Here is a 27,974-nt window from a genome sequence, read left to right on the forward strand (position 1 = left end):
CTGACTCTTTCCAACTTCACTTCCCAACTCCACTTCCCTTGACTGACTCCTTCCAACTCCCTCTCTTCCCAACTCAACTCCACTCAACTCAACTCACTACTTCTTCTTCTTCCCAACTCAACTCGACTCCACCAACTCCCAACTCAACTGCCTTTTTGGCGAGCGAACGCGGCCCTTTATAGCCCCCCGTGGCTTCGCTCTTTCACCTTCGACCCTTTACCTCTGGCTGGCTCCCCATTGGACAGAGGAAAAGTGGGCGTGAATGCTTTTTGATCCATGAATCTGCATATAGCGATATTACTCCGACGCACCTGGAGGCGGGGCCAAATCGCCCCATGCTCGCTGATAGGACGGAACAGAAGTGGGCGTGAGTCGTTTTTGATCCGATTTCTTTGGAAAGGCTGGTGTTTCTGCACCCGCTGCTCGGTGCGCGCCCTGCACGAGTCCAGTATCGGTGCCCACAAGCGGCGCGGGAATGACGGTGATGCGATGGTTGCGAGGGCGAGTTGTGACGGTAAAGGTCGTGGCTGTTGGCGTTGTTGTTGTGAAGCGGCGTTGCGGTTGGTGGTTGTTGTGTGATGGCTGTTGAGACGTGGTTGGTGGTGGTAGTAATGGTAGTAATGGCGGCTGGTCCAAAATAAAGATAGTAAAAGAAAAACGGCTATCTGGAGGGGTCGCAGCCCGAATGAATGACATTTATTCCCCCTAAACAACGGGTTTGGGCCTAACTACACATATACTTACAGAGATATCTCACCTAAGGGACCTGAATGGTGGTTTGCGAATTTCGTCAACCACAACAATATATATATATATATATATATATATATAGATATATATATATATATATATATATATATATATATATATATATATATCGAAATATATATATATATATATATATATAGAAATATATGTATATAGAAATATATATATATATATATATATATATATATATATATATATATATATATATATATATATATATATATATATATATATATATATATATACATATATATATATATATATATATATATATATATATATATATATATATATATATATATATATATATATATATATATATATATATATATATATATATATATATATATATATATATATATATATATATATATATATACATATATATATATATACATATATATACATATATATATATATATATATATATATATATATATATATATATATATATATATACATATATATATATATATACATATATATATATATATATATATATATATATATATATATATATATATATATATATATATATATATATATATATATATATATATATATATATATATATATATATATATATATATATATATATATATATATATATATATATATATATATATATATATATATATATATATATATATATATATATATATATATATATATATATATACATATATATATATATATATATATACATATACATATATATATATATATATATATATTTTTTTTATATATATATATATATATATATATATATATTTTTATATATATATATATATTGTGTGTGACCACAATGCGGTCATTTTTGTTTGTTTAACTCTCCATTTTGTTTTCCTAACTTCAGCTTGGAGGCCCTATTTGGGCAGAATCAATGCATCATGAAAGTTTTATTCGGAATATTTTGTCGGCTGTACAACGGAACCCGGCAAGGTTTAGAACAACAAGCCGGATAATTGGAATGATCACAGTCATGACTGAGGTAAGCATTTCAGTTGATCAAAGCATAATTGTGAGTGAAAGTGCATTTTTAAACAGATCATTCTTTTCAACAGAAACCTCATGAGTGTGTTTGGCATTTATTTTTTGATATCCTTAATGCTATCTTAGCCTATTAAAAGTAAAGTTTTTCATTTGCCTCTTGTTTTTCTAAAATCTTTTATTTTATCTTCTTTTTTTTTTCTTTTCCTTTGTATACATAGTCGAAGCTCATGGAAGAGCTAGTTCACTAAACAGATCAAGATGCAACACATGCATGCATGGGGTGGACAAGTTGGACATAGAAAGAAACTCGAAGGAGGGAAAATTGGAAGGAGGAGGGATTTGAGTGAGGTTACTGAGGGATGGTTTTGGATTGGGGACGATCTGAGATGGGAGTGAACAGCTGTCTTGAATACCTGGAGGGAAGAATGAGATTGAAGAGAATGTGGAAGTTAGTTCCACCAGCAGGAAAAAAGAGAAATGAATGAGTGGAGGTCAGCAGTGATCCTGGATTTAGGTAGTTTCACCAGAAGGGATTTAATGGTGGACTGTGTGAACCCTACAGAAACCTGGAAAAGGGAGGGGGGGGGACAAAGTACGGAAAGAGCAGAGGGTGCAAGACCAGAAAGGACGTGGAAGAAGACAGAAAGACCACCGACCTGTCTACGATGGTTAAGTGATAGACCCATAGACTCAACTTCATCGTGGGATAGTCCAGTGATCTTGAAGGCCTTGGTTTGCACAGCATCAAGCTGAGCATGATGTGAGGCAGAGGAGGACTTTGAGCAAGGAAGGACTTTGTTCAATCAAGGATGCCCATTCAGCGGCTGGCTTTGGAGGCCAACTTCGAAATGTGGTTTGACCAAGAAAGATCATGGATGATCATGAGACCCAGGAGTTTGGCTGAACCTCCTCAAGAGGATTGTTAAGAAGGTGGATAGGAGGGTTTGCCAGACAGTACTTCTGGAGAGAGATCTTGAGAGTGTAAGATTTGTCATTATTGAAAGACATTCCAAGTGTTTGACCAGCTTGTGAGTTTTTTTTTCAAGGTCTGTAGAGTGGAAAGAGGCTGTAGCCTGTCTGTCTGAAGGATGGGGGATGTCACGGCACAGAGTGGAGTCAGTGTTGCAGACCCGGGGTCGGGGGCAAGGAAGACCACGAGGGGGTGAGCTACCTCGGGTTCCCACCAGACTCTCCGGAATTGCAGGCCGTCACACATGAATAACTTCGTGACGCGGCGGGTTGCTAATCGACTGTGAACACCGATAACTCGACGACGTGACTTAGGATCCTCCGTCTGATACCGTTTACCTAAAGGTCACGTGGTTTAATTACCGGGGGACACGTCCTCGGTTCGCCTTTCTCAAACTGGATCACCTTACCAGAACAGATGCAGCCGAGCGTAACTGCAAAGAACATACCGGCACGGGAACAGATCGTTGGGGAATAACGTCCTGGCTAAGCAAGAGTATGAACCATGCTGGACCAATGAAGGAAAAGATGAAAACGAGCTGGGAACATTTCTAGACAAGCATTTCTTTACAATGGCGAGGAAAGGTATGTGGCACAGTAAATTGGGTTTATTGGTATGTACAGAGGAGAACAAATAATTTGTGGGGTGTGACATAAGGCAAGCAATCTTATAAAAGCACACACAGAGCAGACTTATCCTGTTAGAACTTCTACAATCTTAACTTAAAATAGGACAGGCGCGCGCGCGCACACACACGCACACACACACACACACACACACACGCACACACACACACACGCACACACACGCACACACACACACACACACACACACACACACACACACACACACACACACACACACACACACACACACCAGGAAGAGGAAGATTAGATATAGCCCAGAGAGAAAAAGAGAAGATGAGAATAAACAGCCTCGCAATACCTGGTGCAGTCGGCAGGCCAACACAATCCAGTATGCTTAGGGAGAGGTAGGAGGGAGGAATACTGGTGTCCAAGGTGTCGGAGTGAGAGGTGTGGTGTCGTACCAGAGGAAAATGGGATTGCAAGTCATTAATGCTCTTTTGTGCGTTCAAAGGAGATGGGATAGAGGGGTGAAAAGAGAGAGAGAGATAAGAGAAGATGTGCAAGGCGAAAGATCCTTAACCTAGACGTGTATAGGTCTGTTAGTGTAGCGTGTACCTCCGAGGGATGCTCCGCCTGAGCGTTCCCACCTCAAGATGTGGCGCATTATCTCTGGCTTAGTCACTTTGCCGGGGCTTGTGGCAATGTGCGCTCTGCACTGGGCCTCAAGAAGAACTACGTCCCACCGTAGCACACCAACAGCAAGTGAAAAGCCAGCGAAGGGCAGAGACAACGAAGAGCAGCCAACGAACAGCCGAGAGGAGCAGAGAAGAAGGGGGCGAAGAAGAGGAGCGAGCGGCTCCATGCTCCGCCTTGTACAAGCCCCAGGCGAAGTGTGCGGTGACGATCTGAAAGCGACGCGCTGTGACCAGAATCCTGCTTCTCTATTGGGCTACAGCGGCCCTAGCCACGCCCTGCCAGGCTTCTGGGGCCGGAAACGGTCTCATTCGCTCATCCGGCTCGACACGGCCCAGAGCTCCCGACTCAACAGAGGATATGAGCCGACACCCTGGCCCTGAACTTGCTTAGAATGCAGTCTGAATGCCGAATAGCAGTGCACACCCGCCACCCACGGGCCCCTCTCATGAGCCAAAATGCACAACCGGGCCCCATACCAAACTCCCGGATTGCCCTTCCCGCGACCCCTCCTTTGTCACCCCTGTCTTGCTGTGTTCTGGCGACTGGACGAGGCTCGTTTCAATCCCGCGTGTTCACCCGGGACATCCCCGGCGAGATGCGGTCAAGCTATTAATATCCGTTGCTCAGCCCCGCATCGTGCAGTCCGAGGACAGACCTAGTCATGCAGCACTCCTGGATAGTGGCGAATTGTAGCGATGCAGAGGTATGAGGGGGTGCGGGAATATCTTTCCCATGTGCAGGAGGCGTTTGTGGTCGAGGTGTGAGGTTTGGTGAGCGAGTAGTGAAGTAAGGTGAGATGCCGGTTGGAAATTGGGGTGCAGATTTGAATGAAATAATGGCGCGCCATGTGCGTGTGGTCTCGTTTGTCGTGTGGTTATTACTTATCAGTCTCATTCGGCTTGTGACTTATCAGTTACACCTCACATATTGCATGGTGTGTATGCTTGCTTGTTTGATTTGTACCATGGCTAAAAGGAAAGGGTTGGATTAGAAATCTGAATAGGAGAAAGAGATATTTAATTGACCTTACTAGGAGACCCACACAACACACTTCATCCCGTTAACCCACTAGACACGAGGGGAAGGTCGAACTGTACAAAGACTCACAAAATAACTGCCTGGGGATCACTTTATGTTGGGTGCCATTGCCTTAGAGGCATGCGGTTTTGTTAGAACCACAACATGTGAAAATAGATATAGAGGATTTTGCATAAAGTCAGAGAGATCATTGATGAAGATGTCTTTGTTGTCTTTTAAAAAATTTCTTCTCTCTTTTTTTTCTCTCTCCTTCTGTTTATGACCCTCTCAGCACTGGCAAAATTAAACTTTTTTTTTCTTTTCAGGAACTACACAATTGTCCTTTGTACTATTGTTTGGATCATTTGAGTAGTGTGGTGCATGTCAACACGCCTTCGATGCTGCAGATGAGGTTGGTTTTTACTTGGCAATTTTTTTTTTTGCCAAGTAGGTTGTTCTGTAGTATTTGTCTGTTGGGTTGGCGAAATGGGTGACCCTTATTGTCAGTAATTCTGTCTGTTTGTTTGGATGTTTGTTCGTTTGTCATCAGCATAATTGGTAGTACACGTGGGCTGATTTTGACCAAACTCGGGTGGTAGGTACATCTTATGACCTAGTGCTTTGGAAATTGTGATGGTTGCTAGGGACGCTTTGGTTCCCTAGCAACAGCCGAAAAACCTTCAAAATCGGTACCGTTCACGCGAAATCAATTCCGAAAGCCATTATCCCACGTAGGCTTATGGAATTGGGCAGCATCATCTACCGGTGATGCTCTACCAAATATATTCCGTTTTTTGTGATATATGGAATCGTTTACCCGCAGCGCCCCCTACAAATGGGGTATGCCCGAAAATTGGCGAAAATTGAAGGTCCCCTAGCGACCAGGTGAGTGCATCGATCCGAATGAAACTGCAGGTTCATAGCACGCAATGAGTGCTACAACTTTGCCTCAGGACATATTGACCGATATTGCTTAGGTCAGGGGTCAAAGGTCAATTAGTGCAAAAATCGATAATATGCGAGAGTTGGAGGTGCCTTTGCGCCAAATGCTACTCCTCCTCGGGTTATGGTCAGATGGTCATGAAAATTCACACTAATCATCTGGAATGCATTGTGCACAAACGATCGAGCTGGATTTTCGATTTATATCTTTGTTCACCCACAGCACCCCCTCAAACTTTTGGGATTTCCGAGATCAAACCGCATTTTCGGTACTTTTCATTCAAATTGATACCGAGTAGTTATCAGTAGATGGAACTCGATGAGATTTGGTATGCACAAGCTTAAGGTCATTCTCTATCTGCTATTTGACATCCATTTTGTTCTATATCTTATAGTTTCCAAATGGCAACCCTCTCAACTTGGGTGTCCGAGGGCCTTTGAGCATTCCCGCTGAAAATTCAAAGTACACTAGCTCCAAGACGGTTGAACCGAATCGAATGAATCTTTACAGGCTTATGGACCGTAATGAGTACTACAACTTTGCTCATTTGCATAATGACTTATCTCGAGGAGGTCAGGGGTCAAAGTTCAATAAGTGCATTTTTTGGGCGAAACTACCATTCAAGCCACCCTTGCTCCAACACGGATTAACCGATATGAATGAAAGTTCAAAGTTACAAAGTACTCAATGAGTACTACAACTTTGCTTCAGGACATATTGACCTATCTCGGTTAGGTCAGGGGTCAAAGGTCAATGAGTGCATTGTTCGGGCAAAATGATCATTCAAAGCCCCCTTGCTCATACACTGGTTAACCGATTTGATTGCAATTTCGAAAGTACTTAGTACTGGATTAACTCGGATCAGGGGTCAAAGGTCATCGGATGCTCGGCGACCCATGGCCGCCTACCGGCTTGTCTGTCTGTCATACTATTTTTTTGATCTTAAAAATTGTTTTTTTTTTTTTGAATGAGGCTCACTTGGCTGTGCCTGGATGGGTTTGAGGGTAGAAGAGTAGCAGCTGATATGCGAATCCTATCCAGGTTCCTCCTGATGACTTCATCTTTGCTTTTTTTATTGTTTGGGTTTCTTCTGATTACTCCAATGCAGGACTTGCATTTGATTTGAATTTAATTTATTTTTATCCCATTCTAAATTCAATTGAATAATAATAAAAAAAACTTCATGGATCAGGGTCAGGTTTCCAATCAAAGCGGGATTGCATCAAAGCAGGACGTCTTGGTACCCGGTCATCACTGCCAGCAGTTATAAAGTGGCAGTTCTAATTATGTCTCATTAATTACGTAGCACACCAGTACACAAACGCCACACAAAAATACACAAACACCACACAAAACAAGTCCTGGCTTGGGTCTGCAATCTCTGATTGCTCTTTTTCTTGTTTGATAATGTCCTGGGTGGATTCATCATAATTGCATATGTTGAACGCTTTATCTGATCAGTGTTAAAAAAAAAATGTCAGGTCATCTTGGGCTAATTTGGTTGGGAATAAAATTGATGACGTCATCGATCATGTGGTTTTGCAGCCATATTGTTTTTAACACAAAAACCTTCAAAATCTTCTTCTCCAAAATGACTTGTCAGATGGAGGGGAAACTTCATCCACATGTTCCCTAAATCTTGGGGACACCAGGGTGTTCAAGAATAATTAATAGGTCACATGGTCTGGCTGCCTTTTTGGATTGAACGAAAGTCTTAAAAAATATTATTTCTCTTGAATCGCTTCATCAATTCACGTGAAACATGACAATTATGATGTAGTAGTCATGGGGCATATGCTTTTATAATTTCAATATGATCAGACGCATGGTCTGGTCACAGAATGTTTTAATTTTTGAATCTGAGTTCAGGGATTTAAATTAAACTTAGTCCAAGTGTGTATGATGATGTAATAATGTGGGTGGAGGCCTATCTGGCAACACCGTGACAATAAGGAGCTCCCTTCTTGTTGTGATGATGATATTTACTATTAATCATGTTTGGGGGGGGGGGGTGTCTGTGGGAGCTATGAGGACTGTTAAAAATACATGTTTAAAAAGACTATTTGACTTGTATTTCACCCTAGCAACAGCAGGTTAAAAGTGCCCCATATAGCGGAAGTGAGTCACTGAAAACGCACACTCAGCACACACGTAAAAGGCCTCATTTTCATGCACACATCATTTAGAAAGTCCCGTATTTGTTACACAATTCTGCGTCAAACCTTTCTTTCTTTCTTTTTTTTCTTTTTTTTTTAAGGCGACGTGAAGAAAAATCAAATGGTGTTCTCATATAACGTTTGAGTTGACTTTTTTTTTGCATTCTTTATCTACTTATACACTTTGTTTTAATCAGAATATTCCTTCGTGTTGTGTTGTGACCATCATAAACATTGAATCTCAAAAACCTGTTTGCTTTGTCCAACAATGATGCTGTTCTTTTTTATTAACCAGCATAACTAAAGGACATTATCCATGTTTTTGTTTTGGTTGTGCTAAATTTTAAGTGCCAGATGTTAAGAGCCTTCCTCCATTTTTTGTTCTATTTCCGTGAGGTTGAACACATTGAATATCAATATAGTAGGGGAAATATATTTGTGCAACTTGTACAATTTTACAAGTTAGTCTTGATTCTAACTTGATTGCAGTTTAATTCATAGTTATTTTGTATCTTTGTTTATGGGTTTATTTCTGTAATTGTTCTCTCCAAGCCGTGTTCACTTCTGAGTGTATAAAATGCTAATATAAATATGAGGAAGGTGGAAATTGTAAAGAGTTTTGAATCCTTTCTTTTGCTGAAATATAATCTCTGATATTTAATGTTTCTCCAGATCAGCAATTCTTCATGCTGGATATGACGTTTCTTTGTCTCACGCTTGCAAAAATGCAATTAAGACCAATGCTCCAGCAACTGTGCTGTGGGACATCATGAGGTGCTGGGTGAGTAAGTTGTTTATGGGTTTCATAGTTGCCATGAGATGCTTATCTTTATCCCACACACAAGCTAAAAGCTGGGTTAAGCAATAGATTCACTTCTGTCCATCCGTCCGTCTACAAACGTCAATTTATGATTGAGGAACAATTTTATTTCAATTGAATTTTATATGTTGAACACGAATCAGAAAACGAACTTGTAGTTTAACAGTGTTTTGGCTCTGAATTCGTCCTGATTGTGCATGCAAACAAAGGAATGAGATTTTTTTTACTCCATCTGCCTGCCTGGCAGTCACACAAAATTGAAAATCATTCCTAATAGGAAACTTACTGTTTTCAAGGACATAATAAAGGACACAAACAACATGCACGAAGAACTTATGTATTGTGTTAAATATGGTAGTGTCTAAGAAATAAGGTGGTGTATAAGATGCTGAATCAAAAGCAATAAACTTCCGGATATTTGTTTTTTTTTGTTTTTACAACTTTTGAAGTCTCTATTTTATTTAAAATTAATTACATACTTTTTTTAATGTATGGTCAAGGCTCGTGAAAGAGCTAGGACACAGAACAGGACACAACATAACAAAGGGAACAGCAGGAGAAATGGGAAACGCCAATGGCAGGGTGGAGAGAGAAGGTAGATGTAGACGGACAAACAAGGGATGCAGGTAACGATGAGGGGTAGGGGAGAACACGAGGTGGACAAGTTGGATACATAAGCAAAATTTGGGGAGGTCAGGGGTGGTTTAACGGGTGTCGAAAAGATCGTGACTTTGGATGGGGATGACCTGAGATGGTGGTGAACAGAGTGGGGAAGGTGGTTTCACAGGTGGAAAAAGAGAGGAATAAATGATTGGAAGTGATTGATTTAGGCAGTTTCACTGGGGGGGGGGTTGCTGGTGTACCACGTGCGTCCTGCATGTGGCCTTTGGACTTGCACTGGGAAGGGGGTGGGGGGAGCAGAGCACAGAGAGGTCAGAGGGAGCAAGACCAAAAATGAGGCAGAACAAGACAAAGAGACCACTGACCTGTTAGCGATTGCAAACTGATAGGTCCATAGACTCAGCTTCATCAAGACAGATTCCAATGATGTTGAAAGTCTTGATTTCCACTGTGTCAAGTTGAGCACCTTCTTACACCTTTTTATGTGAGGCAGAGGAGCCAGCCCAGAAGGGAGAGCACTTCTCCATCAAGCTGTTGATGAAAGCCTTGTTGGTGGATAGGAGCTCAAGTATGCCAAGGAAGGACTTTTCATGATGGAGGATGCCCATTCGGCATCTGGCTTTGGAGGCCAACTTTGAAATGTGGTCCCAAGATGATCACCATCATCCATGATCTCCCAAGGGAGATCATGGATGATTGTGAGACTCAGGAGTTTGAGTGACTGAACCTCTGAGATGGTTGTTGGGAAAGTAGATCGGAGGGTTTGCAGAACAGTCCTTTCGAAGAGAGAGAATGAGTGAGTGTGTGGGATTTCTCAGGATTGAAAGACGTGTTCCAAGTGTTTGACCAGTTTGTGATTTTGTAATAGGAATATGATAGGATATAGAACACTGCCTTGAGGTACACCAGGCTTGATGGGGAAAGAAGAAGAATCGGTTCTGTTGAGAGCCACATGTTGCCGACGAGAGTGGTCAAAGTCAGTAGTCCAAGGATGGAGTTGGCTTTGAATTCCATAGGCAGACAGTTTGGAGAGCAAGGCAAGATGCTAGACTTTATCGAAAGCTCGAGATATGTTTAGAGAGACAGCCCTGATCTCATGTCTGATATTGAGAGCCTTCATCCATTGTTGAGAGAGTAGAAGCAGCATGTTCAAAGTGGAGTGACCAGTTCTGAATCCAAATTGATGAGGCTGTTGGGGAAAAGGTATTATTTTATGTCAACTACAATGATTGATTCCATGACCCTGCTGATCATTGGAAGTAAGCTAATTGCTCTGTAGTTAAGGGGTTCCCTGTTTACACCTTTTTATATAATGCTGTGATGTTGGCTGATTTCCAAGCAGATAGAAGATGACCTCAGGTAAATGACTGGGTGAAAAGGGCAGAGAGAGGAAGTGCAATAGCAGCAGAGCAGATTTTTTTATGATACGTGAGCTGATGCCGTCCAGTCCAGTCCAGTGACGGTGTCAGAGTTGAGGATTACCAGAAACTTTTAAATCTTCTCCAGTGCAAAAGACAGAATTCAGGAGCAGTTGGGTATGACTGGGAAGTGTGTGAAGAGAGAGAGTTAGAGATAGAGTTAGAGATAGAGTTAGAGATAGCGTTAGAGACACTAGATTTTGAAGCAAACTCAGAATTGAAGCATTTGGCTTTCTCATGATTGGAGTTGGCTTTGGTGCCATTTGGAGTGAGTGAAGGGATGGAAGGGGAGCATACACCAGAGACAGACTTGACAAGGCACCACCAGGTTTTAGAGGAGGGAGACAAGTTTGAAAGCTCATTCTAGAGATTGGACAGATGTTGTTTTGAACACTGTAGAGCACAAATCACCTTCTTGACACTTTCAAAACCACCCTTTTAGCAGTACTTGGACATGTTTAATGAGGTTGTGTATAAGACACTATCACTCACGCTAAATTTCTGGAATTTTTTTTTAGTATGACCTTTAAAATCATAATTTTATTTGAATTTAATTATATGCTTGAACACTGCAAGTATATAATTAAATTGTTAAATTAAAACTGTAAGATATTCCATGAACTCTTTTGTTACCTCTGCCACCAAAAGTGGATGGAGGTTATATTTTCTTTTCGGTCTGGTTGTCTGTGACCAGGATATCTCGACGGATTTGGCTGAAATTTGGTGGACAGGTTGGGTGTGTGACAAGGACGAATTGATTAGATCTTGGTGTAGATCCATATCCGGATCCAGATACGTGAATTCTTAAAGTGATTCTTCACCACTGAGAGATCGAACCAAAGACGATATATAGCACGGTCTCAAAAAGTTGTGGACAGGTTATACCAAAACTTGATGGTTGAGTTGGGTCAGTGATGAGAACAAGCTTATTCGATTTTGTTTCAGGTACGGATCCGGATCCGGCCCATCAGTGGGATACAAAACGTAAACTGTTCAGCCTCGCCGAGGTATGCGCTCTACCGAGTGCCCGTTCTAGTTGGTTCTGTATCAGTTTTTGTGCTGTTATGTTTTCTTTCTTCCAGGAAAAACTGCATCCAGCGAAAGTGGAACGGCTGGTGGAATCTAGCCCAGCTTTTCATATTTTGATGAAAAAATCACAGTAAGGGTCGATTTAAATATTAGTTTACGCTGAAGGAGTAATTGTTATCCAGAAAATAGTACAGCGGATAAGCACAATAATTGTGCGTTTTATGAGAAAAGCATGAATTTTCTGACATAGTTAGTGAATACCATAAGGTTTATTTTCAGATGTGGAGGGAAGTCAGATTTGGCCTCTGAGGACCGTGAGAAGTCAAATCCAAGATGGCCGCCAGTCCACCGGGTCTAATGTTCAAACGCGTATAATTTTGGAACTAAACAGTGCAAAAAAAAACATTTAAGGTGTCATTTCCAACTAAGTTTGGAATGGCCATTCGTTTGGTGATACTTTTGAGATCGCCAGGAGCCAAGGAAATGCATTTCAATCAAGGTCAAATTATGTAAAAAACTTTTGGACATTCTTTTGGTAAAGAGAATGGATTGGACCTATGCAATATAGTGAAACTTCGCTTCCATTTTGACACTATAGGGATAATAATACAAAAATAATTAACAGAATAGTCCCATGCTGCTAGTCTATTTAATACTTTATTAATAGCAATGATGATGATGGTAATGGTAGTGATCAAAATCTAACAGCCTCCAGAACAGAAGCACAGTGCAGTGCACTTGAGCGCAGCTTTGGCACACTTGCACCGTCCAGTGCATCCTTTCTCACAGCGATAGCGGATCAATTCATGGCACGATTTTGATGCTTCGGGGAGAGTGGTCCAAAGCGGCTGCCACCCAGTTTCCTTTGTCCAGGTCAGGTCAGGTATGGGAGCATGTGCCAGAACAGCACGTCGCTGCGTCCACTTTCCGCCGGTACTCTAGGGGCCTCCGTCTGGCCATCCCTCAGGCAGATGCCAGGCCCATCCCCATCTCCTTGAGATGATGGTCAACCTGTTGCAACCATGAGGCACGTGGTCGACCCACTGGCCTCCTCCACTCATGAGACTCCCTCGCTGAGAGAATCTGGTGAGCAGGATCAGAGTCAGGAAAACGAGCCACATGTCCATACAGCCGCAACTGACGCTCACGGACTATGCAGGTAACAAATCTCATCCGAGTCTCTCTCAGCAACCGCTCGTTGGACACAAAATCCGACCAGCGATAGCCAAGGATTCTCCGAAGAGACCTGGTACCAAAGGAATTAAATCTCCGTCTCAGATCCTTGGTCAGAGTCCAAGTCTCGCACCCATAGAGCAAGACTGGAAGTACCAAGGACCTGAAGACTCGGACTTTCGTCCTCCCGCACAGGTACCGGCAGCGCCACACCCCATGATCCAGTGAATCCATGAATCCCCAGGCCCGACCCAGACGTCTATTGACCTCTGACTCGCAGCCAGCAGAGACATGAATATCACTGCCAAGGTAAGTGAATCTCTCCACGACCTCAACATCCTCACCACAAACAGACACAGACAGGACAGCAGCATCCAAGATGTCACCGAAAGCCTGGATCTTAGTTTTGACCCAAGAAACCCGTAATCCCAACGGCTCCGACTCCTCATTCAGCACCTCGAGGGCCCCCAAGAGGATGTCTAAAGTCTCCGCAAAGATGACTGCATCATCTGCAAAGTCAAGGTCCGAGATCTTGACATTCCCAAATGACGCACCGCAACTTGATCTCTCCGACATCCTCCCTAGAATCCAGTCCATACTAGTGCTGAAAAGTGTGGGGGCAAGTACACATCCCTGACGAACTCCAGTAACAACTGGAAATAAGTCAGAGGCGGTACCACCACACTTCACAGCACTCTCAGTACCAGAGTAGAGTTCAGACATCAGATCGATCAGTTTTGGTGGCACCCCACGAAGACCAAGAATCCTCCAGAGGACATCCCGATTCACTGAATCGAACGCTTTACAGAGATCAACATAGGCTGCAAGCAGCCCCTGCCGAAACTCTCGTCTGCGTTCGGTGAGGACACGAAGTGCAAGGATACGGTCAATCGTTGACCTCTTTGGTGTAAAGCCTGACTGCTCTGGACGCTGGTGCTCAAGCAGATGGTGGCGAACCCTATCGAGAATTATCCGAACAAAGACCTTGCCCGGCACTGAGAGCAGCGTCACCCCTCGGTAGTTGTTGCAGTCTTGGCGATCACCCTTCCCTTTCCAGAGAGGGACAACAAGGCCTCTCTTCCAGTCAGTTGGGATGATGCCTGTATTCCAGGCAGAGCACAAAACTGCATGCAACGACACGAGTGCAGCATTTCCACCAGCCTTGAGAAGTTCGGCATGGATGCCACAGATCCCTGGAGCTTTGCCCCGTTTCAACTGGTTCACCGCAGCCCGTGTTTCCACAAGCGTAGGTGGACCACAGTTGATTCGAGGGTCAGCAACAGGGATTGTAACACCCTTGACGTCCAACTCGACAGTTGGGGGATCAGCCTGGTACAACCGCTCAAAGTAACCGGCCCAGCGGGCCTTCACTTCAGACTCCTCTGTCAAGAGCCTACCACTCTCTGCTCGAACTGTAGTGCTCCGAGAGATGGGCTTGGATGAACGTAATGCGCGAATTCCCCTGTAAGCGGGACGAGAATCACCTGTCCACAGGTGATGCTCTACCCCCTCACAGATTCCTCGCACATAGGCCTCCTTGTCCACCCTCAGTGCACGTACAGTTTTACGCCTCAGCTCCCTGAAAAGCTCAGCTCTGCCATTCAGCCTGGCCCTGCGACTCTGGTCAATGGTATCCAGTGTCCCTTGAGAGACAAAATTTTTCTTTGCCTTGCGGTGAGCTCCAAGGCATCCACCGGCAACATCAAGGACGGTGGTCTTGAAGGCGCTCCACAACTCTTCAGGACCCCCCAAAGCACCCAGACCCCCCAAGTGTCCACTCAGCCTCTTCGCAAACTCCTCAGCTACTCTCTCATCCCTGAGCTTGGCAACATCCAGCCTCGGCTGGGATGGTACCATTCTCCAGGATTTAAGGTGCAGCTTTAGAGTTGCTACAACAAGCCTGTGGTCAGTATTGAGGAACTGAGCACTCCGGTAGACCCTGCAGTTCTGGATCATCCTCCAACGACCGTCAATGAGGACATGGTCAATCTCCTTTGCCACACCGCCAGCGTTGGAATACCAAGTCCAGCGATGAGCTTGTGGGCGCTGAAACCATGAACCAGCCACCCTAAGTCCATGACTTCTTGCAAAGTCAAGGAACTTAGTGCCATTCTGGTTCATAGTTCCTGACCCATGGGGACCAACACACACCTCATAACCGTCCCTATCAGTTCCAGTCGATGCATTGAAATCCCCCAAGACTATAAGTGTATCTCGTCTGGGGCACTGATCAACCACAGACTCAAGTGTGGCGTAGAATGCATCCTTCACGGTGAGATCACTCGCCTCAGTCGGAGCATAAACAGAGACCAGGGAAATGACACCTAAGGAGTGACGAATCCTTAATCTCATAATACGCTCGTTGACCGGTGTTACCTCAATTATCATTGGGGTCAGCTTATTGGACACAGCTACAGCAACTCCTTGGGTATGGTAACCATCAGAGCGACCAGACCAATAGTAGGTGTAACCACCCACAATTATCTCGCCGCAATCCGGTCTCCAAACCTCAGAGAGAGCTGCAATCCCGATGTCCAAACGCTTGAGCTCAGATGATAACAGAGACAGGTGATCATCCTCTCTTAGGGATAGGACATTCCAGGCACCCACCTGAAGGGTCCTCCTCAGGTTAACCCAAGGAGACCGCCGTCTGGTGGACGACACCTCAGCACCACTCCGACACACTCTCCCGCAATCTGACCCAGGGATGTTACCCCGTGGTTTCCCTCCTATCAAAGATTGGGGGTCCCGAAGGCTTTGCCCTAATCCCGTCATCCGGTGAGCTGCCCTGCGAAGGGAAGCTCCACAGGAGGTACTCCCACGGAGTGGGTTTTCAGATTTTTTTGCGTTTTTGCGTTTTGCGGAATGAAGGGTTTTACGGTGGCCGGAGTGCAAATCCTGCCACCAACCTCCTAATAAGAAGTGACCCAACTGCAGGAGGACGTCCGCAGACACAGTTGGGCACTAGATATGGATGGCCGTTGGCTCACAAGGAGCTCCTCCACCCTTTGACAGGTTTTGTTTTTTATCCTGCTGGGTGTCCATATCCAAACACCCTCCTCACCAGAAAACCTGGTGGGGGAGACGGTTTAGTCGCCGACAACCCGACCATGGAACAGGTTAGTACAGGTTTACATGGTACCTGTAGCAGGTCACAGATCTAACCTGACCTGACATTTGTCCAGCCCTAGTCAGATGGCTCTGGCATCTCTGGATCTAGGACCAATGCCTGGTTCCAACAGTTGGCCTGGTAGCAAGTGTGCTTGATGTGCTGTTTGAGTGTTGCTTGGGTTGGAGGAATGTTCTATTGAGTTCTAGACTTCTGTGTGAAGAGCTGTTTCCTGGCATGATTCACTTCCGTGCTCTCACTGGTTCGGTCATACATTAGCACCACAAATCGCTCTAGCAGTAACATTGATCCTTCACTGACCTCACTTGGCATGCATCGGAGTTCATTGAAAGCATCATTTACCTCTGGGAAAGACTTCCAAGTTTCCTCGGCAGTCTTCTTTCCTCTGCTAGCCAATGCAGATACAGTGTCACACCCGGTGAAAGCGTGAAGGACTGGGAGAGTCAGACACTGTGTTGGATTCATTGTGGCAACCATTTCGTGAACAGCTATGTAACAAAAGCTCGGGTAGGGTTCATCAGGAAGTGACGCTTCGGCATGGTTGTGACGAAATCACCACGGCAGGAGAGAAGATTCTGAAAGATAAAAACACAATGAAAGCACCAACTAACATACCACATTTTACATCTAGGCTATCTTCTTAGATACATGTCAATATCCAGGATTTATTTATTGGTAAGGGTCAACAAAACATAGAACTCTACAGATAATGCATCTATACCCAGATAGTCTAAGCATGGATATACACAATACATAACTGTGCCACATCCACCTCAAGCACACCCTCTGAGGGGCTAAATAACTAAATTCACCACAATGACACCACTCGGTATTCATTTGCAAATTTTTTGCAAACTGATTGCTTATTTTTTGATAAATTTTTACCTTCACCTTGACCTAAATTCATTTCCTTGAATTATGACATCCTCAAAGGTATCACCAAATGAATGGGCATCCCCAATTTAGTTGGAAATGACACCGTAAATGTTTTTCTGCGCAGTCTGGTTTCAAAATTAAGGATGTTTGAACATTAGACCCGGGTGACTAGCGGCCATCTTGGATTTGACCTCTCACTGTCCCCTCAGAGGTCAAATCTGACTTCCCTCCACATCCGAAAATAAACATTATGATATGACCTAACTTTGCTAGAAATTTCATGCTTTTCTCATAAAATGCACAATTTGTTCAAATATGAGAGCTTATCCGCTGTACTAAAATGATTGGGAGGGTTGATGTGGATTTAAATGTGGAATTGAAAGAAGACCTTCATGTCTTGTTTTTTTTGTGTGACTGAAGTTCATAACTGAAGCACATTAAAATTTGTTTACATATAATTAATTGTTTTTTGGGGTTTTAAAAAAAATCTAAAATCCCACTAAGAACATTTATTTTATTTTATTTTGTTGATACAGACTTGAAGCAAACTTTGTGGTGCGATCAGATGCTAACCCTCCATCACGCCAGAAGGGACTGAAGAGGTTTCAAGAAAATCCCTTACCAAACTGGGGACCCAAAACCCGTGCAAAGTCTTGGTAATGTTACACTTCTTTTTATACAAACCTTTTCCAAACATTTTTTTCTGTTCCTTTTCTTCTTCTGATTTTCCTTTTTAGAATTACGTTCATGTACATGACAAAAATAGCATTCTTATCCTGTAGTCATTATTTGCAGACTATTATAGTAGGACCTGCGACCAACTACAGTGTATGAGTATAACTCTCGTATGCTGTAGTACTTACTGTAGCATTTTTGCCCGGGGTACACTTTTGTTTTCATCTTTTTCTCTTTTCAGTGTCTACTGACAAGGTGCCCAGATCTCTTCTTTTTTTTCATGCAAAAAGGTCTTTATCTTTCTCTAACGTATGCTCTCAGATAAACAATGTCGAGTCCATAAGAGAATTCATTGATGTTTGCTGCCTGCCGTGGGAATCGAGGAGAAGCTGACGTTTTGGGTGTTAACCTTTAATCAGAGCCGAAGAGTTCTCAGATGGAGGTTATCAGTGGGATACAAAATAAGTGGGTTATCAGGTGACTTGTATGTAAATCAATCATCCAGTGGAACAAAGATTGGCAAATTCCAGGAAACACTTATTCATGTCAAAACACTTGGAGATATTTATTTGAGATATAAAGCAATAGACTTTGCGTTTTAATACAAGCTGTTTTTATGCAGTTGTGGATGGACACCAAATAGTCTACGTGGAAATAATCCCGGAAAAGGATATTTCTGAGGTTGGGCCTTTGACCGAGGTTTATGACTTGGTCTAGATATGTCGATTTAATCTTTTTCAAATCATTATCAATCAACATTTATTTCCTCCTTCAAATACAATACAAAACATGAACAGAAAGTGGCGCCAATCCCGAGAAGCAATTTGCTTATGCTGGGGACACCATAACAATAACACAAAATTGCACATAACAATACGATCAAATTACATAAACAATAAACCTAGGTACAAGGTAAATGGGAATACAACTTTGATTTGTAATTCGAGGCAACATAGGAAAAAGAAAAGTGGATTTAAATCAAAGTAGTTATACTGTTATGAATCGTAACACAAAATCAAACATTTTTTAAACATATGTGTAAATATTTTCAATGAGGAAGCATATTTTAAGCTGCCTGACAGACCATTCCAAAGTTTAGGGCTAGAATAACGAATATTATGCTGAAAACACGCCGTTCTATGCTTATGGAGATGAATACAAGACATTGATCTGGTAGTGTACTGGTGAATATCATCATTAAAAACGAACAGGTTACATAAATGAGAAGGGACCTGTCCATTCACACATTTATACATAAAAATACCTTATCAGTGAAGTTGTGAGATGAGCAGTTTTTGTAATTTTAGGTGATAAAATAATTTATCGGTTTGGGATCCCAGTGTTTTTTTTTTCTGTAAAATATTCTTTGAATAAGTTTTTTTTCTGGAAAACAAAGAATCTATTAATATTTGACTGAAATGTATTTCTCCATACAAGAGTGCAATATGATAAATAAGGAAGTACGAGGGAACAGTATAACAGTCGGAGTACATTTTGGGGAAGAAAACGCTTGTCTTGAAATAATACCAATACCTTTGGAAACCTTCTTTTTGAGTTCATGAAAATGGAATTTCCATGATAATTGATTATCAGTATAAACAGCAAGAAATGCAGTCTATTCAACTCAAGGTATTCTTTCATGATTCACCAGGATCTTAACTTGGTCTAAATCTGAAGTTTCTTTTTTTCCTAAAAATTATACAATGAAATTGTTTTGCATTAACAGATAGTGTACTGCTTGAAACCATTCACACATTTGTCAAATATTTTAATTGACACCAGTACTTAATGAGTCTGTTATCGCTATGCAAAACATTTGTGTCGTCAGCATATAAAACAAAAGAAAATAAACTTAGATGTGTGAATGTCAATAATATAAAATGTAAACAATAATGAACCCAGAAAGGAACCTTGAGGAACTCCACAGGATATGTTCTTAAATTCAGATAAAGAAGATTGATACTTTGTGCACTGGATGCGGCGATCTAAATAACTTGTAAACCAAATGTAAGCTACCCCTGAATCCTACAATAATACAATTTTGACAGCATAACTTTATGATTAATGGTATCATAAGCTTCTGATAAATCAATGTAAATGCCAATAGCAGAACAATTGCTTTCAAAAGCATCGATAATTTTGTTGGCGAGGTCAATCAAACTCCCACGATCTTCCTAGAGTGGCCTTTTTGGAATCCATATTGAGTTTTACAAAGAAGTTTATGTTTATTTAGAAATTTAAACAATGTTCTATACATAATTTATTCTAACAATTTTTAAAATACAGAAAGTACTGAAATTGGCTGATAATTTGTAAGTTCGCTTTTTCCTTGGTTTTAAACACTGGTGTAACTCTTGATATTTTTTAATTTATCTGAGAATCTCCCTTTGTTCAAAGACAAATTACAAATCTGACACATTGGCCCAGCAATTTGTTTCATCACAGATTTTATCACCTTCTGGCTAAATCTGTCCAAGCCAGGGGCTTTGTTGTTTTTAAAATAATTAACGATATCACAAATTTCCACTTCTGTTGTTCTTCTCCTCCTCTTCCCTTTATAAGGGGTGAGCTCCGATGGCACCCTGCTTCTGCCCTGCTTTGACCATGGAACTCCTCCACCCCCCTCTGTATTCAGCCAAATTATCTCCACTCTCCAACCACCCCTACCTTACAGATATCCCTTCTCACACAATCCTTCCATCTCAACCACAGTCTACCTCTTCTCATCCGACCTTTCTCCCTCAACCTATCCGCTGTCTTTGTCATTCTCCCTTCCACCATCTGCACCGTGTCCAGCCCATCTCAGCCAGCATTTCACCAATCCCCCTGTCAAGCTCATCTCCACACCAATCTCCTTCCTCAGTGCATCTATTCTCCTTTTATCCACCATCTTCACTCCAAGCCTGGTGTTGGCTTAGTGGTTAGGGTGGCGGCTTGGGATCCTAAGTTCAAGCTCCGTTGGTTGCTGAATTAACACCAGGGGGTTGACTCAGCCTGTCATCCATCTGAGGTTGGCGAAGTGAGTAACAGTGTACTGGTCCCGGTGTATGCCCCAGTTAGAATAGGTATACCATATCCCTGTGTGTCATAAGAGGCGACCAGGGTTGGCGTCAGGAAGGGCATCCGGCCATAAAACATTGCCTCAAGAAAAAGCCTAACCCCTGCACAGCAGGGAAAAATGGCTGTAAAAACGGTCATTTTTATTTTTATTTCCACCATCTTCACTCCTGCAATCTTCCTGACCCAATTGTTCTCACAAACCTGCAGCCTCTGTGGTTATCTCTCTGTCAGTGCCACTGTCTGCAGACCATAAAGGTAGGCCAGCGTTACGCATGACATCAGAACCTTCCCTTTCAATTTTGTTAATATCTTGCTGTCTGTCATTCCCTCCACCATCCTCCACGCATTCGCACCCACCTGAATCCTCCTCCGTACCTCTACCTCATTACTGTTCTTCCCAGATATTCAAACATATTTCCCTGCCTAATCTCCTTTATCTGCTGTTTCTCAAATAAAAAAAATATCATCCCTAATAAGAGAATATCATCCCAATTACTATTTCTCAAATCGTTCTGAAAATGAGTAATAAATTACGAGTCAGTTCTTTGACAAAAATAATTATCTTTTTCTCCACTGGTGTAGTTTTATTATGCAGAGATATTATTTGAAATGTGGGTAGATGTTCAGTGACATCACAATACAATATGCCACTGGTGGTAGATAAATCACATTGGTTTGTTCTATTACAAATCAAGGTAACCGTTGTACGTGTAATGTGTGTAGGTCTCGTAATCAAGGGGACAAAAATAAATAAATAAAGTATTCACAAAATACTGAGTTAAATTGCTTGTCTCTTAAATTGTATTAAATTGTTTGTATATTTAAGAAAATTGATATTAAAGTCCCCCATGATGAAAACATTTTAATTTTCTTTAGATATGCCAGTACAGCCAATCGTGTATCCAAGGCATCAATACATTTTTCAGAATTTACCTCCGGGGCTCTATATATTACACTAACAATAATGTTTTTGCTATTGTCTTGATAAATCTCAACAAATAACGATTCACATAAATTTTCATTCAATGTTAAATCATCACATCCAACATGTGAAAATATGTTTTGAAAATTACAAAGCAACAGCACCTACACTCTTTTCACATCTACTTTTATGTAAGAAATCATAACCTGTCATATATGGAAGCCACGTGTTTTCTTTAAGCCACATTTCAGAAAAGCCTATAACATCAAATTGAAAATCTTATTAAAATACACAATTTGGTGTCTGTCTGACTTCTTTTTTTTTTGACTGCGATATATTCGGTGGTTACTTATCCAATTGCAACCAAACTTGACAGGGGGACGATGGGTCACATGTGCCTGGTGTTGGCTTAATGGTTAGGTTGGTGGGCTTGGGATCCTAGCATCCTGAGTTCAAATCCCACTCGGCTGTTGAATTAATACCAGGTGGGGTTGACTCTGCCTGTCATCCTTCCGAGGTCGGCTAAATGATTGCCTGCTTGCTGGTATCCTGTGTTGGAATGGCGATCTGTCCAGGATTGTGCCCAATAGCCAAGGAGACTGCTTAAGCAGCACCAAAGCTCTGCACAGAGTATGGTCCTGCTGGATGGATGGATGGTCACATGACAGAGGTTGTAACGATTTAACTCCCCCCCCCAATCCTCAAGGGGGGTTTGCGCCTTGCACAAACTCCTTGCTGAGGTATATACTAGGTTATTGTGGTGTTTCATGGGGCACATCTTCCGGACGTAAAAATTATTATAACCACATTTGAGTCAGAGAATTCTGTCGAACGTACAGTTACATTTTTAAACAGTCGCTATTAAACTGGAAGAAGTTTGTAGGAAACTCGATGTGATAAAGGCATTCCATACTTATCGCGTCCCCCTCAGATGAACGGATCAAAGCTGTCTCGACTTTCTATGCCTTCAGGTATGCAGCAACGTCCTTTAGCTAACAAAGCTACTTACATGAGTCTTTACACATGAATGATGAATCCCTTTGCCTGTTCGATTTTTCGGGCCATGATCAGATTATATGTGGCCTGTATATGGATTGTTAATAACCTATATTGGGGCCTCATATGCGATTCCTCCCGACTATGGTTTCAAATGTAATATTACCACCAACACCGTCACGGCCAAATTGTGACCTTTATTTGATGCATCACCATATTCCTAAGGTTCGTTGGCATTGTTTTATACTTGGCAGAGGGAAATTTGGAGAAAATTTGACGTACTTAAGCATGGGAAGTGTATCGGCTAACAGTCACTGGTCCACACACCTATCGGTGATATTATAACGAGTTATCCAGTTTCGTTAAGTCATGGCCAATTTTTGGTGACATTCATGATCAGATGTTTCCAAACATCCCTATCCTGCACTTCTTTCCAAAGCTCAAGCAGAGATCGCTTGGTTACAGCCCTTACCCCATCCACTGGGGGTGTGTTCCATTAACAATCAGTTTGCTGTCGCTTGCCAAACCAGCCATTCCTTTTTAACCATTTTGTTAGAGTGCTTGCTTAAGTGCTTAAAATCAAGCGAGCCACTTGGCGAGCGCTCTACAAGCTGATTGGTAATGGAATACACCCCTTCTGAACATGTCAATCTTCTCGGTTGACACTATTTTAATATTTTTGAAGTTTATATACAGACCAGCTTTTTCACTTTCCTCCTTCACTGTCTGCAGCTGTTTCATCAAGTCCTCTTTATTTTCTGCCAACAAAGTGGTATCATCGGCATACCCTAGGTTATTGATACATCTTCCTCCAATCCCGACTCCAGCCTCTGTCATCCAAGTTATATTTTTCGTCAAAATTATTCTCACCACAAATTATTCGGTCAATTGATAATGGCATATTGATAATCATATTAACACAGGGGGCTGGCAGGATGACCTTGAGCTATGCACACTCTCCCCAAAGCTCTCTAGCCAGGGTTCAAATCCCGACCCAGTTGTCATCCCCATGTCATCCCGTCATCCTAGTGTTTCACAGGCAGGGTGATTCATCAAGAAGACCAAATACTGTATTAGAGTCATTAGAAGGAACCCAAAGAAGTAAAGAGTAAAGATGGAGTCATCAGGAGGAAGCTGGACAGGATTCGGGTTTCAGTTGCCACTTCACAACCCTCAAACCCATCCAGGTACAGCCAAATGAAACTTACAGAAAGCTTTCTGCACTAATTCACTTCTCTTTAGAGAGATAGATAATGAAAGAGCGGAATAGAGAGTAAAAGAGATGAAAGAGAAGAAAACACAAGAATTAGAATGAATAAAGAAAAGTATGAAAGAAACAAACCACAAAGATGTCGGGAAGAACACGGACAGATAGATTTCAGCAGTCACTCCCCAGGCTCAAACACAGCAACAGGTGCAAGCTCTGCGTTGAAGTTGTACACCTGTTATTTGATTCGTACCCTTGACCTGCTTTTGTCAGATTGTGACCTATGTAATTAACAAAAAAAAAACACCTTTTTGATTATAACTTCAATAATTTTCCTCCCATTTTCATGATGTTGAGTTTATGGAGATATTGTAGATGGGGACACATTTTCTTCATGTGTACTCTATCCCTAAATGTTGATGGTCAAGGTAATGTGGTGGTCAAAATAAAATATGCCATCAATTACAGCTTTGACATGCACAGTTTTGACTTTGTGGAAGCACCTTTGACATCAATTACAGCTGTGAGTCTGTTCGGATAGGTCTCTACCAACTTTGTACATCTTTATTGGGAAATATTTGTCCATCCTTCTGGACAAAACTGTTCAAGTTCGGTCAAGTTGTGTGGGAGTGTTGATGGACAGCAATGTTCAAGTCATGCCACAGATTTTCGAATGGATTTAGGTCAGGGCTGGGACTGAGCCACTCAAGGACATTTATCTTTTTGTTCCCACTCCAGTGCAGCTTTGGCTGTGTGCTCTGGGTCATTGTCATGCTGAAAGGTGAACTTCCGTCCCAATTTCAGCTTTCTTGCAGGGGGCGGCAGGTTTTTCTGAAGGATTTTTTTGGTATTTTGCTCCATCCATTTTCCCTTTATCCTGACAAGTGCCCGAGTCCCTGCTGATGCGAAACATCCCCATAATATGATACTGCCACCACCATGCTTCACAGTAGGGATGGTGTTCTTTGGGTGATGTGCTGTGTTGGGTTTGTACCAAACATAACATTTTGCATTTAGGCCAAAAAGTTCCATCTTGGGTTCTGCAAACCACAAAAGTTTTTGCCACATTAATTCAGAATCCTTGGAGTGGTTTTTTACATACCTCAAACGGGATTCATGTTGGGCTTTTTTGAGTAATGGGTTTCTTCTTGCCACCCTACTGTGCAGGCCGGACTTGTGGAGTGCTTGGGGTATTGTTGTCACATGCACACAGTGACCTTTCCAGTCTTTCCCATAAAGCATGTACAGTGGCTCTTTCAAAGCTTCCATTGGCCTCTTGGTGACCTCTGATCAATCTCCTCCTTATTTGGTCATCCAGCATGGAGGGACGGCCTGATCTCGGCAGCGTCTTGGTGGGACCATACGCCTTCCACTTCTTAATGATCGTCTTGACTGTGCTCCAAGGGATAGTCAAAGCCTTTGAAATATTTTTATATTCATCCCCTGATCAGGGCCTTTCCACAACTTTATCCCAAAGGTCTTTTGAAAGCTCCTTGGTTCTCGTGGTTGAATCTTTGCTGTGAAATGCACCACCCAGCAGAGGAAACCCACAGGAACAGATGATTTTAAAACAAACAAACAAGCATTTAAAGGCCATTTTCCCTGCTAAAGCGGGGGTTAGCCTTGCAGGCCCCATGACAATCTTCTCCACTTTACCCTGTTTTCTGCATCTCCCCTTCTTAATCCCCTTGCCCACATTTCTTCTTCCACCACCTTTAGCCAAGTTTTTCTCGGTCTTCCCCGTCCTCTACTTCCTACTACACTCATTTCCAACACTCCTCTCACCCAGTCACTTTCATCCTTCCCCAACACATGACCCAACCATCTCAACCTGTTTCTCTTCACAACCTCCATCACAGAATCTATTCCCATCATCTTCCGCAAGTCATCATTTGTCTTCCTCTCTCTCAACGATACTCCGCACATCCACCGAACCATTCGCATTTCCAGCCTTTGTTGCTGCTCTATGTTCAGTACCCATGTCTCTCTCCCATAAATCATCGTACTCCTCACACATGTAGCATACACCTTTCCCTTCAGCTTCAACGACACTCCCCTCTTCGTCAGCACGCCACTCAGTTCCCAAAATTTCTTCCATGCACATCTCACTCGAGCAACCGTCGAAGAGTCCGATCCACCTTCTCCATTCAGCATGTCTCCGAGATAGCAAAATGTTTTCACACCTTCCAGCTTCACACCATCTCCAAGATCAAACTCAACAATTCCTTCATCTGCAGCTCCCTCTATGCACACCTTACACTTGAATGTAGCTGCCACACTGGTTAATGACCCTCTCACCCCACTACATTTTTGATGAACCCATTCAGCACACATTGTACACTGAATGGAGTTCACTCCGACACCCTTCCTGCACACAGCACACGGCCACTTCCCAGTCCTTTCCACCTCACCACATGATTTACCACTTGCCACTACCTTCGTCTTTCCGATATTCACCTTCAAACCTTTTGCCTCCATACATTCCTTCCACTTGTTCATCTTCTCCTTCAGTCCATTCATATTCTCTGCAATCAACAGCAGATAATCTGCATACAGCAGCTCCCATGGTAAACCCTCCTTTACCCTCTGAGCCAGCACCTCCATCACAACTACAAATAGAAGTGGACTTAGTATAGAAGTGGACTTGGTACCGACCCCTGGTGCATTCCCACCTTCACCTCAAACTCACCACTGTTTTCATCCTTCGTCCTTACAGCTGTGCGTGCTCTCTCATACATTGCCATCACTACTCTGATCAACCATTCCTCCACTCCTAACTTCCTCAATGCCCATGTCATTACTTCATGTGGAACCCAATCAAATTCTTTCTCCAGATCAACAAACCCCAAAAAACAACTTCTTCCTCTTCTCCATGTACTTCTCCTGCAACTGCCTTACAATAAATATTGCATCTGTCGCTCCTCTTCCTGGCATAAATCCAAACTGCATTTCGTCAATCTTTACCTTCTTCCTTATCCTCTTCTCCAACACCCTTTCCAATACCTTCATTCCATGCTCCAATAACTTTATTGCTCGATAGGAGCCACAGTCCAGAGGGTCACCTTTCCCCTTGTACAGAGGGACGAGGGTACTCAGTTCCCAATCCACTGGAATGCGGCCTTCTTTCACCACCAGATTACAGATCTCTGTCATTCTCTTCACACCCCAACTTCCCGCTGCCTTCAACATATCTCCCACAACTCCCGTCGGCCCTCCTGCTTTTCTACTCTTCATTGCTCTTATAGCTTCCTCAACTTCCTTCTCAGTTATCTTCTCTGCTGGTCCTCAAACTGGATTACTCTCGATGTTTCTATCCCATTCATTTTCTACATTCAACAGCCTTTCCATATATCTCTTCCATCTTCCTTTAATTCCATCTGAGTCCACAACGATTTGTCCCACTTCATCCTTCAAGCAACTCACCCCCGTCACATCAAACCTCTCTCTCGCGATCTGCTTTGCAATCCTGAATACCGCTCTCTTACCCTCTTCTGAAGCGTTCTCTGAACATTTTCCAATTATATAGGCCTCCTGCACCTTTGCTACCTCTTTCTTTGCAGCCTTCTTGGCTACCTTATAACTTTCATGCGCTGCCTCTTCTACCACCGTACCCTTCGCCTTTTGCCATTCCTTGAACTTCTTTCTCTTCTCTTCAAACATCTTTCCAACTTCATCATCCCACCACCATGTTTCCGAGTTCCTCGGTGGTCCTTTTGTCCATCCACATACCTCACCAATGGCTTCCAATAGACTATCTTTCATTGACATCCAACCACTTTCAAGCTCAACCACATCATCCTCCACCATACTCAGCCTCTCTCTTAATGCTTCTTTCACTGTCGCCTCTTTCAACCTCCACACCTTCATCTTCGGTTGGTACTTCACCTGCTGAATTCTCCTCACACCTTTCACCCTTA

The 27,974-nt window shown here is 42.6% G+C and overlaps 1 protein-coding gene across 10 annotated transcripts in view; it reads left to right on the forward strand.

Annotated features, from left to right (window-relative positions):
• TRMT1 (tRNA methyltransferase 1) overlaps nt 1-27,974 on the forward strand; it is a 110,847-nt gene that overhangs the window by 78,000 nt on the left and 4,873 nt on the right. For 8 of the 10 annotated variants that reach the window (XM_085861429.1, XM_085861426.1, XM_085861434.1 and 5 more), the window contains 5 exons: nt 1,625-1,759; nt 5,358-5,443; nt 8,803-8,911; nt 12,072-12,148; nt 17,734-17,853. In XM_085861429.1, the coding sequence (XP_085717555.1) occupies nt 1,625-1,759; nt 5,358-5,443; nt 8,803-8,911; nt 12,072-12,148; nt 17,734-17,853 (527 nt within the window). Of the gene's footprint in view, nt 1-1,624; nt 1,760-5,357; nt 5,444-8,802; nt 8,912-12,071; nt 12,149-17,733; nt 17,854-18,113; nt 27,782-27,974 lie in introns of those variants that run through there. The other 2 variants (XM_085861433.1, XM_085861432.1) reach the window with 2 other exon arrangements.

Source organism: Eptatretus burgeri, chromosome 17, assembly GCF_056783735.1.
Source record: "Eptatretus burgeri isolate ZD-2024b chromosome 17, Ebu_testis_v1, whole genome shotgun sequence".
Lineage (NCBI taxonomy): Eukaryota > Metazoa > Chordata > Myxini > Myxiniformes > Myxinidae > Eptatretus > Eptatretus burgeri.